At 43.5% G+C, this 13,143-nt stretch overlaps 1 protein-coding gene across 1 annotated transcript in view; it reads right to left on the bottom strand.

The window, feature by feature from the left end:
• Window positions 1–367: 367 nt before the first annotated feature.
• The window catches only part of GRM3 (glutamate metabotropic receptor 3), a 108,844-nt gene continuing 96,068 nt past the window's right edge, over window positions 368–13,143 (bottom strand). The window contains exons 5-6 of the mRNA XM_085326005.1: window positions 6,196–6,370; window positions 368–513 (exon numbers count right to left, since the gene is read on the bottom strand). Coding sequence (XP_085182131.1) covers window positions 440–513; window positions 6,196–6,370 — 249 coding nt within the window. The 3' untranslated portion in view covers window positions 368–439. The remainder of the gene's footprint in view (window positions 514–6,195; window positions 6,371–13,143) is intronic.

Genomic DNA, 13,143 nt, shown 5'->3' with positions numbered 1-13,143 from the left:
ACATTAATACTGCTGTTTTGTGCTGAGAAAACCAATCTGTTACACGTAAGGTAACTGTAATATACAACATAGAAATGAAGTCTAAGTTAATTACAACAAAGAGCTACAAAAAAATTTCGTAGGAAAGAAGTCACCTAACATTGCAACTGTGCTTGCAACAAATCACTTCCTTACTGCAGGACTATGCACACTGTGAACCATGGTTATTTACACGTCCCTTACAACCATTAACAACAGAAGGGCTAAAATCAGTCTAAAAAGTTCCGGAACATCACTATATACTGTACAATCCTCAAAAATAATTTATTATACTGTTTCTAAAAAAAGGWACTATTTTGTTTTGTTTTCTTGTGTTTTCCTTGTGTTTTTCAGAGTGCACAACATGTGCAAAATTTTGCCTAACAGTCTAAAAACTCAAAAACTGAACCGCAAGTCACAATCACAGGGATGAAGTGGTTGAGTCCAGAACTTCCCTTCCATTGCAGACRGTGGGTACATACATACTAGCAGATGCTGAAAGAGAAAGAGAGGGGAAAATCAGACAATTTCAGGGGTGGGAAAAGTGACCCAGCAACATCCAGATTCTGGTTTGTATTATCTGGATTATCTCACCTAGTCTAACTGAGATGTCTAATRAAGAATCACTGCAGATGTCTGTGTCAGCAGTGCAGCTGATACAGGTACTACTCACACCTCTGCAAGAAAAGTCAGAGAGGGGCTGCAGCATCTCTTGGAGGAACCTGATTGCTCTTTGCTAACTATTCAGAGAGGCTAGGTAGGGTGATGAAACATCTCCAAGAGTATCAATTAAAATGCATACTTTTGGGGGGATAATTCTAGCCCAAAATGTCTCACTTTGTTGGATTTTGTGCAGTAGTGTGAGATAATTTAGCTGGAGTGGCATTAAGATACCTTAGTAGAATAAAAATTGAATCTTTGATTTTTTCATGAAATGGTATGAAATGCTAAGGTCAGAGTCTGCAAGCTTTCCTGAACTGGGATAGACATTCCTGAAACAAAATGCATACATTTTTTTAATTCAAGAGAGACTCCATTTCTGCACATTAGAACTGTGTTGACATACTTTTTAATTTTCAAAAATTATATATGTGATTGAAGAAATTTTTGAATACCTGTGAATTTGCAAACAACATTATTTCTCACCTAATCCCAGAATATTTTCTGTTCAATAATCCTATTGACCTCTAGAACCTCTGGATCAGGATAAAATATGACTCCAGGGGTGAGGGTCAGATTCTGATACCCTTGTCTACATTGCCTAATATTTTATACGCAAGTATTTCCATTGCCTCAGTGATATGACAATGTGACGCTGATTATGAGAATCCAGTTCTAAATGCATTTATATACTGATTGTAGAATATAGCATTATTATGCTAAAGTCTCGTGGATTTAAATTTAAAAACAAACTGGTCTGTCTATCTTTGTTAAAATTATCTATTGGGCATCAGGAATGTGCTTTCAGATACTTCGTGACATCCCTATTCACAGCTCCATAAAGCTGTTTGCTGAAAGATACATTAGGTTAATGATAATGGTGACCCAGAGAAATATGATGTCTTCATCAAAGAAAACACACAGCAAACAATGACTTAGTCAATGTAATCATCCAGTGTAAAAAGTAGTTTATGCAGCTGACAAGGACGTGGTCAGTCTCCCAAATGGTGCTGGCTACCATTTCGGTTGCAGACCAATTCTCAGCACCACTTGCAAGACAAATTCCTCTTTCTTCAAATCAGCTACTATTTCAAGCTACTATTTCAAATTCCTTCTTTGGGTGAATAAATATTTAATGGAAACAGAACAACTTTAACAAGAGAAATTTAGAGGCACCCTCACACTAAAGTGTTAAGCAGAGGGTAGAGAATATTCCTGATAAACATGAGAGCTAAGAATGAGTCCCTGCTCTGAATTAGGTAGCGCGAGCTTGATATTGCACAACCTCAATATGTTGAGATCAGTTATTTGCAGGTAGAAGGGCAACAAATCTAAGATTTCGTGAAAATTAACTATCAGGTTTTATATTCAGTTTTAAACTGACTATAATCTGGCAACACATTAACTTGATAATTTTATCATTACTACTACTACTGCTACTGCTACTACTGCTACTAGTAGTAGTATTACTTTTTGTTGTCAATTTGAAAAATCAGTACYGCTTAGGAGACCTGATTCAAATCCCTATCCTACTGCAGTGTGACTAGGGGCAAAAGCATTTAGTTTCTATGTACATCTATCACCCACCCAGAACTTTGTTAGCTTCAGGGGTTCTGTGAAGYTCAACACTGTGAAGACTATAAATAGCTCAAATACTGCAGTAAGTGGGTCAGGAGGACGCCGAAGCTAGACAGAGAATATGGTGATAAGCAAGAAAAAAGCACTCTTGCCTTTTCAGTTCCCAGGCTTTCTTTAACAGCACATCTCTCTCTCATAATACTGAGAGGTAGAAATTRACTCTGCTGAGTGGAGGAAAATGTTCACACAAAGTATCCAGCTCTATCTGTTGGCTCAACAAAAGATCTTATTTTTCCTTACCTCTTGGCAATGTTAAATATCAACCCTGAGTTTCACATCACGTCTTACAGCAGCAGCCAAATGAAGGATTGCAAGAGCTATTAGAGACACCTCACCTCTGTTTTGCCCTTGTGTTTATGCCAAAAAAAAAAAAAAAAAAAAAAGTGTGACATGAGCAGCAATCTTGATTTGGCTGCAGTTCATGCTTTCCTCTCATTTTGCTCAGAAAATCCTGGGCACAGAACCAGAGTTAAGATCTCAGCACTGCTGTGGGCACCTTGCAGCATATCTGCACAGCCAGGAACAGTCAGACTCCAACTTGCTGTACTGAGTGCCACTTCCGCTACTCATGCTCACAGCTGGACAGCTGCAAATTAATTGTGTATAAAAGCTGTACAGCTACACTAGTTTGGAGCTAGGATTGGGAAAATAAGAGAGTATACCAGCTTGGCTATAAATAGTAGCTTTAATTCTTTTTCTGACCCCTAAGGAGCRCTTCTGGAGGAGCTCACATCTGTGTGCAGCTGTCCATGTGGATATAATATGGATGAATGACACACACCTTCTGGGTGTAAAAGCTCAGCCTGAATCATGTAGGTGCTTAAATCAGTGCTGAGCAATTTTGGAATTGTGGTGCTCCTACCTCCTGGGAATACCTCTGCCAGGCTGTAAACCAGGCCATAGGAGAAACAGGGAAATATCCTGATGAGGAGACACATTGCTGAGGAAATAAAATTTATAGAGCACAAAGGTGTATTTTGAGATGCAATAAATGTGAATGGTTACATACATTCTAAGATTTGTCGTGCACTTAGGTGCCTATATGTCCTGTCTCTCTTCAGCTTGGATCTATATTCTTTTGTAGTCCAAACTTCAGCTGTCAAAACGAACAAAGCTCAGTTCCTTTATAGCRGGTTTTCTCCCTTAGCAGTCGAATATTTACCTCTACTGTTTTTTGCAGAGCATGCAGTAGAGACGGGGAGCTGTGTTCAGATGAACTACTTCAGGTGCTTAGTTTAGTTACCAGGCTGCAGCTAAAGAGGCTGAGCAGAGACTCAGACCCTCCTTCCTCTATATCTCTACTCAATGTAGAGATATAGTCTTGATGCGTCTCTGGAGCTAACACTCTTAGTCCTGCTTGTTACCATATTGAGCTTCCTTGACCTTTTCTCACAGTGCTCAGCTGGTCTTCATGGTTCAAGGTGACATGTATAAAACCATCTGTGGGTAACTTGGTGTTCATTACTCATAAGAGCATCTCAGAGCATTAATGAATGAGACAGCAAGGAGGTGGTGGCAGCCTTGAAATGCAGCAGAGATGGGAATTCATCGAGGTAGGAAACACACTGCCTGTTCGAGTAATGGAGCTTCTAGAGGGAAACTCCTGCCCGTATGGTAATGAATAAGAATTGTTTTTTCAGTTATCTCTGTTACTAGAATAATCTCCAGCTAATTTTGATCAGCCTCCATTAAGTAGCTTGTGACTGATGAAAACACCATCAAGGCCAAAAGGAAAACAAGCCATCAGTCTCAGGGCTGATAAGATGAATATTTTATATATATATATATATATATATATATATATATATATATTTAAATATACTGTGTGGTGATTGATGTTTTCTCATGTTCTCTTGCTGCCACTGAGAGAATATTCCCTGTGATGAATGGGGTGCACATTGAAAGAGGATTATAGTAGGCATAGAAAAGGCCATAATGCGGATTAGAAGCAATTTGGATGACAGCCCTTTTGGAGATTTATGAATGATTGAAGAGTTGAAATAACATTAAAAGAAARTGTATTCAAAATCATCTACAAATAAATAGAAGGGAATGAGGGAAAGTTTGCCTTCTTAAAATATGGTTCTATGATAGTGGATTCTCGCTGTTATTTTGCTAAAGTAATCTTCCTAGARGGGAGCAGCTGGGCTTCTTCTATTGTATGCAACAGACCTTTTAGTCTCTCTTTCAGGTCTTTCTAGTCTCTTTCCAAGGCCTGAAAAGACCAACAGAGATGAGCATCTTMGTTTCAGTTAATTGTAAGCAGGGGAAGTAAACGATAGTTCTAAATGAATTTGCAAGATGTTATAAGGATAGATTTTTAGGCTTTCCTTAATGTCTTAAAGATTTTCACAAACCTTAAAAGTAGGCTTTCAATTTAAAGCTATGTACTGAGATTGTCTTTCAGTTGCATGCATGCATACACACACACACACACACACACACACATTATCCAGCGACTGTAATACAAACAAAAATATAATTCCAAAATGCAATCCTGTATGAAAGTGTCCTTGAATCAAAAYGGTTTCTGATTTAGCTTATTGCATAGTGTAAGGGATAAATATTGGAAAGAGGGATTCATCCAATGTTTATAGAGGATGAAAATAATCATATGAGACTTACCACTTTGTCTAAAGGATTATTGGGAATTCACGGTTCTTGCAAATCCAGCCCTTTCGGGAGTGCTGTGCACTTCTGACACTTAGGGCTGTCTCACCTGTCTTGGTTTAAGTTCTCCAAAATAGCAATGTGATTTTGCTTTCTGGCATCAGATGTGGATGCAATTCTCACTCTGATGAGATGTGGGACATGTAGAGCCACACAGCTGATCCCTTCTTAAGGGATCCGGAGCACTCACGGCTTTTTGGTTGGGAGAAGCAAAAAAGGCTAGTCGCCTCTTCCTCCTAATTTCTGTCAATCTGAGGGTATAGCAGGGTCCTCAGTTCCTTCCCAACCTGAGGTGTCAAACATTTTCAGTCAATTTTGAAATTTAGGTTACATTTTAATGCCTGAGGCTAGGTCAGTGTCATCTTCCTAATAAACCTTGCTCTGTCTCCCCATTTTCCTCTGTTTCTTATTCTTTACCTCTCTCTAATTGTGGCGTGCTTTTTCAATTAGCCTTCCAGGTTAGACATACTGTCTGCAGACCTCTGTGAACAAGGTGCTGTGTGCTCCCATCTTTGACAAGTTTAGCTTAACAAGGAAAAAATATACATGTGACCTATTTTTTAACACCCCCCCCAAATCTCTGAACAATGTATGTAAAAAAAGACTGACAATCCCAAAACAAAATCACGGACAWGACTCCGCTTGGGATGAAGAAACAGAAGATGAGGGAAAGGAGTAGAGTAGAGAAGATGAGCTGACCTTGCAGTGGYGTGCTGATTGCATCTCTAGGCTGTGACTTTTCCAAAGGGCACTGCTCRTGCTCAGTGCTTAGAAACAGTTACAGCATCCCTCGTACGCATTTGGTGAAGACTTAGAGCCTAGGCAGTAACATCCATTGAGTGTGCGCTGTGCGGTGTCCCAGGATATGACAGCATGTCATTTTGACAGGAATACTCCAGGGCAATCTGCTCCTTCCTCTGCTATGAAGGTGACAGTGGGAGACAGGGTTTTGCACAGTACAGGCCTGAGTCAGAGGCTGCTGAAAGCTTTCTGCTGAGTTTAATGAGATTCATACTGGGCTCTGAGCTGAATCCCACATAAGGGGAACAAGTTTTTGTTTYCAGACACAAATGAAGTGATGCTTCCATGGGGTGCATAACCTGGCTTGCAGAAAGCCTTTTACTGCTGACAAGAAAAACCTCTTTTGACTTTACCCAAACTCACCACAACCCCATGTCCTTATAGAAAGGTGGCAGTTTTGTTACTTACACTGTGAGTACGTGGTCCCAGTCCCACTGACGCTGAACCTGTTGAGATGGAGTCTGTGAGTGACCACATTCTTCTGGGGCTGGAAGAGGATGATGTGCACCTTGGGTGCGAACAAACAGCCCAGCACAACAAAGCCGCTCAGACTCACAGAGATACACATGGTGGTGGTCTGTACCTAGGAGAGAGTGGGCACAAAGTGCTGTATTTCAGCATGAAAAGCTCTAAAATACAGAACATTAGAAGCATCATCATACAGCAGCAAGAACCACAACCTTCATGTGGTTCCTACATCTGCTGTTTGTCTTGAACATCTCTGTATTTCATCCCTATCTTCTGCAAGCCTGGGATCATGCAGCTGAGGTRTGTGATGCTGATGGTGCCCTGTTGCCCAGCATCTAAGGGGGTGCTGGACTGAGTGAGTTCTCTCGTATTGTATCACAGGAAGGATAGTTCTGCTCTCTCTCCCTCCCACCCCATTCTCCTTAAATCGATCAGGAAGTCCTCTGTAAAGTTGGTCATGCATCAACTGGACAAAGCAAGCTGCATTGGAAACTGGGTTGTAGGTACTGTGCTTTATGAAGGGTTATGTTAGATGCCTCATWCAAGGCACTATTTGAAACCCTGTTTACCCTCTGGCCTCAATCCCATTCAGAGAACCTCAATAATTACCTGCACAGACATAGGTGTGATTTTGAGTAAACACAAGAGCTTACTTCTGCTGGTGACATTTGCCAGATGGTCTCAAGAGTGCACTGACTTTGAGACAGAGCTCCTTAGGCTGAGAAACAAATTGCTTGCAAGGTTACAGGATTCTGGAACAGTTGTCACTGGGACATTTGCTAGTGCAATTCACTGGCATTGTCTATCTTTCTTCCTGTTTTTTTGCTCATATAACTAGGTGCCAGTTTACTACCTCATTTTCAGTTTATATTCTTTTCTTCCTAGCCAATTCCTTAATTAAGATGTTGAATTAAACTGCCTTAAACTCTCCTGCTTAATCTGAATGATTATACATCCATGGCTCACTTTGTGATAGTTACACTCCTGCAGTCCTTGGAGATTAGCCTTCTTCCATGGGAATGCTTCTCACATCTCCTTGTCAGAAATGGTTGTTGCAAAATGAAAATTAGAGCAGTGAATGGATTTTGTTGCTTTATGTTTACACAGAGCACCAAGTGCTTTGTCAGCAGTGACTATAATTAATGTATTCATATGATCAATAATCACTCTACCAAAGGAGCGTGTGACAAGCTCCCTGAAAAGGTGCTTTGCTCTCACAGGGTGAGGGATCATGGCAGACCCTACAAAGACAGTGTGTGAAAGGGTCACTTTTTATGTTTCCAACCAAACTTTCTCCGTCACATGTCTACATTTAGTCCAAAAGCCTCTGCAGTCAGTCTTGCATGGGTCTCAAACCAGGCTGTACACAGGTAAAATAGAATCAGGAGTTTCCTTGTAAAAATAGAGAAATCCAAGGGAGTAGTTTCAATTTAAGTTTTCTTCACTTACAATGCCGTCCTCCCCAGCCTGTCTGCTATGGTATGTGCCTCCAGGAGCAGCTCAGCTGTGCTGACACAACTTGTATGCTCACTCAGTGAAATCATTTGGGCTAAAAATAGGGTTAAAAATACTTTTAACCCAGACCAGTTCAGTGGTTTGGCATATAATCTGGCCTCATGGACATCAGTGCTGGTATAGTTGAGGGGCAGCTCTGCCAGGCACAGTGCAATTAATGGGCAGGAGAGTGAACTCCTGAAGCCAGAATATGTTTGAAGAAAATGGCTAAACAGTGGGAAGTTTTGACATTTGATTTTATTAGAACCATTCTAACCAGGTGTTTCCCTTCCTCCATTACCTCTGCATTTCTTAAGCTTTTATCTGTATCTTTGATTCATTCTTCAATGAGATCAATGTAGAATTCCGGGTGAAAATCAATGGCATCAGAGAAATCTGTCCTATCCAACAGATCTCCTTAAAATTTTTGACAGTGCAGCTAACCAAGGCAGCTGACTAACATAGCAGTTTGCATCACAGATTGGGCTCTGCTTCTAGATCTTCTAGATTTTCTGAGAACTTCTGGGATTGCCAGAGGACTTCTGCAAGCTCAATTAGGAACATCAGGGTGCCTGCTGCTGCCAGAAAAGACTAGCTACCAGAGGCTGTGACTTCTAGCAACTTCTAACAAGCTCTGTCAGCTGTTTTTCATCAGAGGGTGCTTTGAGCTTTTGTTCCATCTGACAGTTCCCTGATCAGGGAAGATGAGGAACCTTTGCAGCAGGTACTAGGGAGAGGTCTATATAAGTGTAGGAACTAAGAGATTTGACAGCTTTCACAGCAGTTTGTGCAGAAGGGCATGGGAAGCTCTGCTGAGGACAGTGTTTGTATATTTAGCGATCATGTTGGTGCCACAGGGTCTCCAGCACCCACTGGAGCAGCTATCCCTGGCACAGTGGAGGACTTGACACAGGCCAAGGTCCTGAAAGAGGATGCAGCTTTGAGGTACCGGGATGGAGGGGGGGTGGTTGCCCCATCTGCCAACTCGATCTGCTCTGTAGGGAGGTCTACTGCTTTCCACGGGCTTGTACCCAGGATAGCCTGGAGAGGCTGCCAATGCTTGTCCAGCCTTGGAATAATAGTCCCTATTGATCTGCCACATGCACATCAGTGCGTGATACAGCCAGCGGAGATGTGGAGTGTACCAAGTGTGACTACACGGCTCTGGGGGTGACTGTCAAGGGCATGGGGGTCAAGGTGGTTTTCTCCTTGAAACCTCTGGTGAGATGGAGGGACTCGAGGAGGACGGGATGTATCCTGCGGTCAACAAGTGCATCAAGGTCAACAAGGTTGCACAGCTGGTATTGGCAAGAGGGATTTATCTTTTATGATTACAGGACACTTTTTGAGGAATGAGGATTGCTAGGAAGAGATAGGACTCACATGACCAAGAGGRACAAAAGCATCCGTGACAACAGGTTCGTAAGGAGACCTTTAAACTAGTAATGGCAGAGTAGGGAGATGACGACCCTCAGTCAAGTGAGGAAGTGGTAGACTGGGTTGGCAAGCAAAGAGTGCACTTTGTGATGTGGACGAGAGACCTTTAAATCAACAAAACAGGGCTCTATATACACACAAATAAGGAAGTGTCTACAGGACAGCTTTATGGTGAAGTGTTCATACTTTTTCTGGAAAATCAGTATGACTAGCCTCACTGATGAGCCCGCACATTAATGTGCACAGCACGGGGAAAAACGGAGGGAGTTAGAAGTTTGTGTGCAGTTGCAGGGCTATGATCTCATTTGTATTACAAATATGATGGGATGGCTCACATGACTGCAGTGCTGCCATGGATGGGTACAGGCTCTTTAGGAAGGACAGGCCAGGATGATGATAAGTAGGATTGCAACCCTGGACTTCAGGAGAGTGGACTCTGGCCTCTTTACGGAACTCCTTGGAGGAACCTCATGGCCCTAGAAGGAAGGCAGGTCCAAGCTGGTTAATATTCAAGCACCACTTCCTCCACGCTCAAGATCAGTGCATTCCTAGCAGCAAGAAGTCCAGCAAAGAGGGCAGGAGACCTGCATGGGTGAGCAAGGGGATCCTGGTAAAATTCAAACAGAAGAGGAAAGTATACACAGAATGTGGAAGAGGGGACAGGCTACTTGGGAGGATTGTAAGAACACTGTCAGAGCATGCAGGGATGTGATGAGGAAGGCTAAGGCCCATTTGGAATTAAATCTGGCAAGGGATGTCAAGGACAACAAGAAGGACTTCTTCAAATACATCAGTAGCAAAAGAAAGACTAGGAAGAATGTGGGCCCGCTGCTGAATGGGGTGGGGGCCCTGATGATGAAGGACACAGAGAAAGCAGAATTACTGAATGCCTTCTTTGCTTCAGTCTTTACTGCTAAGAGCAGCCCTCAGTGTCCCAGAGCCTCGAGACACGAGAGAAAGTCTGGAGAAAGGAAGACTTTCCTTTGGTTGAGAAGGATTGAGTTAGAGATCATTTAGGCAACTTGACACCCACAGATCCATGGGCCCCAATTGGATGCACCCATGTGGGCTGAGGGAGCTGGTAGATGTTATTACTAGGCCACTCCATCGTCTTTGAAAGGTAATGGAGAACTGSAGAGGTGCCTGATGACTGGAAGAAAGCCAGTGTCATTCCAGTCTTCAAAAAGAGCAGAYGGAGGACCCAGAAAATTACAGGCCRRTCAGCCTCACCTCTATCCCTGGWAAGGTGATGGAACAGCTCMTTCTGGATGTCATCTCCAGGCATATGGAGGAAAAGAAGGTGATCAAGAGTAGTCAGCATGGATTCACTAAGAGGAAATCCTGCTTAACCAATCTGATAGTCTTCTAGGATGGAAGGACTGGCTGAGTAGACGAGGGGAGAGCAGTGGACGTTGTGTACCTTGGCTTCAGCAAGGCTTTCCACACTGTCTCCCATAACATTCTCAAGTAAGCTCAGGAAGAGTGGGTTAGACGAGTGGACAGTGAGGTGGATTGAGAACTGGCTGAAAGGCAGAGCTCAGAGGGTCATCATCAGGGACGTGGAGTCTAGTTGGAGGCCTATAGCAAGTGGTGTCCCCAGGGCTTAGTACTGGGTCCAGTCTTGTTCAACTTATCAGTGCCCTGGATGAAGGGACAAAGTGCGTACTCAGCAAGTTTGCTGATGATACCATGCTGGGAGGAGTGGCTGATAACACCTGAGGGCTGTGCTGCCATTCAGAGAGACCTGGACAGTCTGGAGAGCTGGGCAGAGAGGAACCTCCTGAGGTTCAACAAGGGCAAGTGCAGAGTCCTGCACCTAGGGAGAAATAACTCTATGCACCAGTACAAGGTGGGGGCTGACCTGCTGGAGAGCAGCTCTGCAGAGAAGGACCTGGGAGTGCTGGTGGATGACAAGTTGACCAYGAGCCCAATGTGCCCTTGTGGCCAAGAAGGCCAATGGTCTCCTGGGGTGCATTGGGAAGAGTGTTGCCAGCAGGTCGAGGGAGGTGATCCTGCACTTCTACTCAGCCCTGGCGAGGCCTCATCTTGAGCACTGTGTCCAGTCCTGGGCTCCTCACTACAAGACAGACATGAAGCTACTGGAGAGAGTCCAGCATAGGGCTACGAAGATGATCCGAGGGCTGGAGCATCTGCCCTGTGAGGAACGGCTGCAAGAGCTGGGCCTGTTCAGCCTGGGGAGGAGAAGACTGTGGGGGGATCTTATCAATATCTATAAGTACCTGAAGGGAGGGTGTCAGGGGCATGGGGCCAAACTCTTATCAGTAGTGCCAAATGACAGCACAGGAGGCAATGGGCAGAAACTGAAACACAGGAAGTGTATTTCAGTGCCTGAATATAAGGAAGAACTTTCCTGTGAGAGTGATAGAGCACTGGCACAGGTTGCCCAGAGAGGTTGTGGAGTCTCCTCTAGTCCCTGGGGGCTGGACTAGATGATCTCCAGARGTCCCTTTCAACCTCAACCATTCTGTGATTCTGTGAAATGTGGTGGGTATTTGCTACAGACCACCTTATTGAGTAGATGGGGCCTTCTTCAAATGCTTGGAAGAAGTCTCATGTTGACAGGCCTTAGTCCTCCTAGAGGCTTTTAACCACCCAGCTTTCTACTGAATGGAAAACAGAGAGGGGCACAAACTATTGAGGAGGTTCCTGAAGAGCACTGATAATGACTTCCTGACACAGGTAACCAAGGAGATGGAAAAGAGAAGAACTTAGGCTGGATCTCATACTTACAAATAAGGAAGGACTGATTGGGACTGGAAAGACTGGGGACATCCGTGAATGCAGCAACCATGGGATGGTAGAGTTCAGGATACTGAGAGGAAGGAACAAGCCAAAAAGCAAGATTTGCTTTTTGCTCACGACCCTGGACTTGAGGAGAGCAGACTTTGGCCTATTCAGGAATCTACTTGGAAAAATCCCATAGGTTATGGATCTGAAGAGATGGAAAGTACAGGAGGGCTGGTTGATTTTCAAGGATCAAATCTTTCAAGGAGTGAAACAAAGGTGTCAGGAGACCTTCATGRATGAAAGATGCTTCCTGCTTGTTAGTGATCTAGATGATAGGATAGAGTGCACTCTTGGCAAGTTTGAAGATGATACCAGACTAGGAGGAGTGACTGACACATCAGAAGGGACTGCCATTCACAGGGACTTTGACAGGCTGGAGAAATGGGCAAATAAGAATCTCATGTATTTCAAACAAAGGGAAATGTCAAGTCCTGCATCTTAGGAGAAATAACCCCACACTGCAGTACAGGATGGTGTAGACTGCTGGAAAGCAGCTCTGTGGAAAAGGACCTGAGGGTCCTGGTGGACCTGGTGGTTGATCATGAACCAGCAGTGTGCCCTTCAGGCAAAGAAGGTCGATGGTATCTGAGTCTGCATTAGGCAGAGCGCTGCCAGCAGGTTAAGGAGGTGACCCTCCCCTTCCACTCAGCCCTGGTGAGGCTGTATCTAGAGTGTAGGATCCAGTGCTGGAATTCCCTGTACAAGATAAGGATTTACTGGAGGGAGTCTAGTGATACGCTATCTCAACATTTCTAGTATGCATTTTGGCATCTTTTGTAGAAAGTCCATACAGAGACATTGCCATATCCATACTGGTAGGGATGAATGCTATGTTTTACTGTGTCCCCTGCCCCACCTAACTACATTTCTCAGGAGCCTCCCTCTCTTTTCAGAAAGGTGATAAAATCTTAATGATAAAATCTTGAGCCTGGCAAATTTACTTTTTTTCATTGACACTGTGATGCTTTTTTTGCTGTTGAGGCCACCAGAATTGGCATACATTAGGATGGCATAGGTTAGTTCATAGTCAGCTTGTGAAGCTGAATTAAAGTCCACTAAATCTGGGCTTTTCAGAGGAATCCCAAAAGAGTAGACATCTAGGATGGGATTTTCAAAAAGCTCCTGAACACAGGATGAGTCATGAATGTA

Source organism: Rhea americana, unplaced genomic scaffold, assembly GCF_003343005.1.
Source record: "Rhea americana isolate MKP2758 unplaced genomic scaffold, rheAme1 scaffold_1, whole genome shotgun sequence".
Lineage (NCBI taxonomy): Eukaryota > Metazoa > Chordata > Aves > Rheiformes > Rheidae > Rhea > Rhea americana.
Note: the sequence above shows the minus strand (reverse complement) of the source record. Positions and strands in the feature narration are given on the sequence as shown.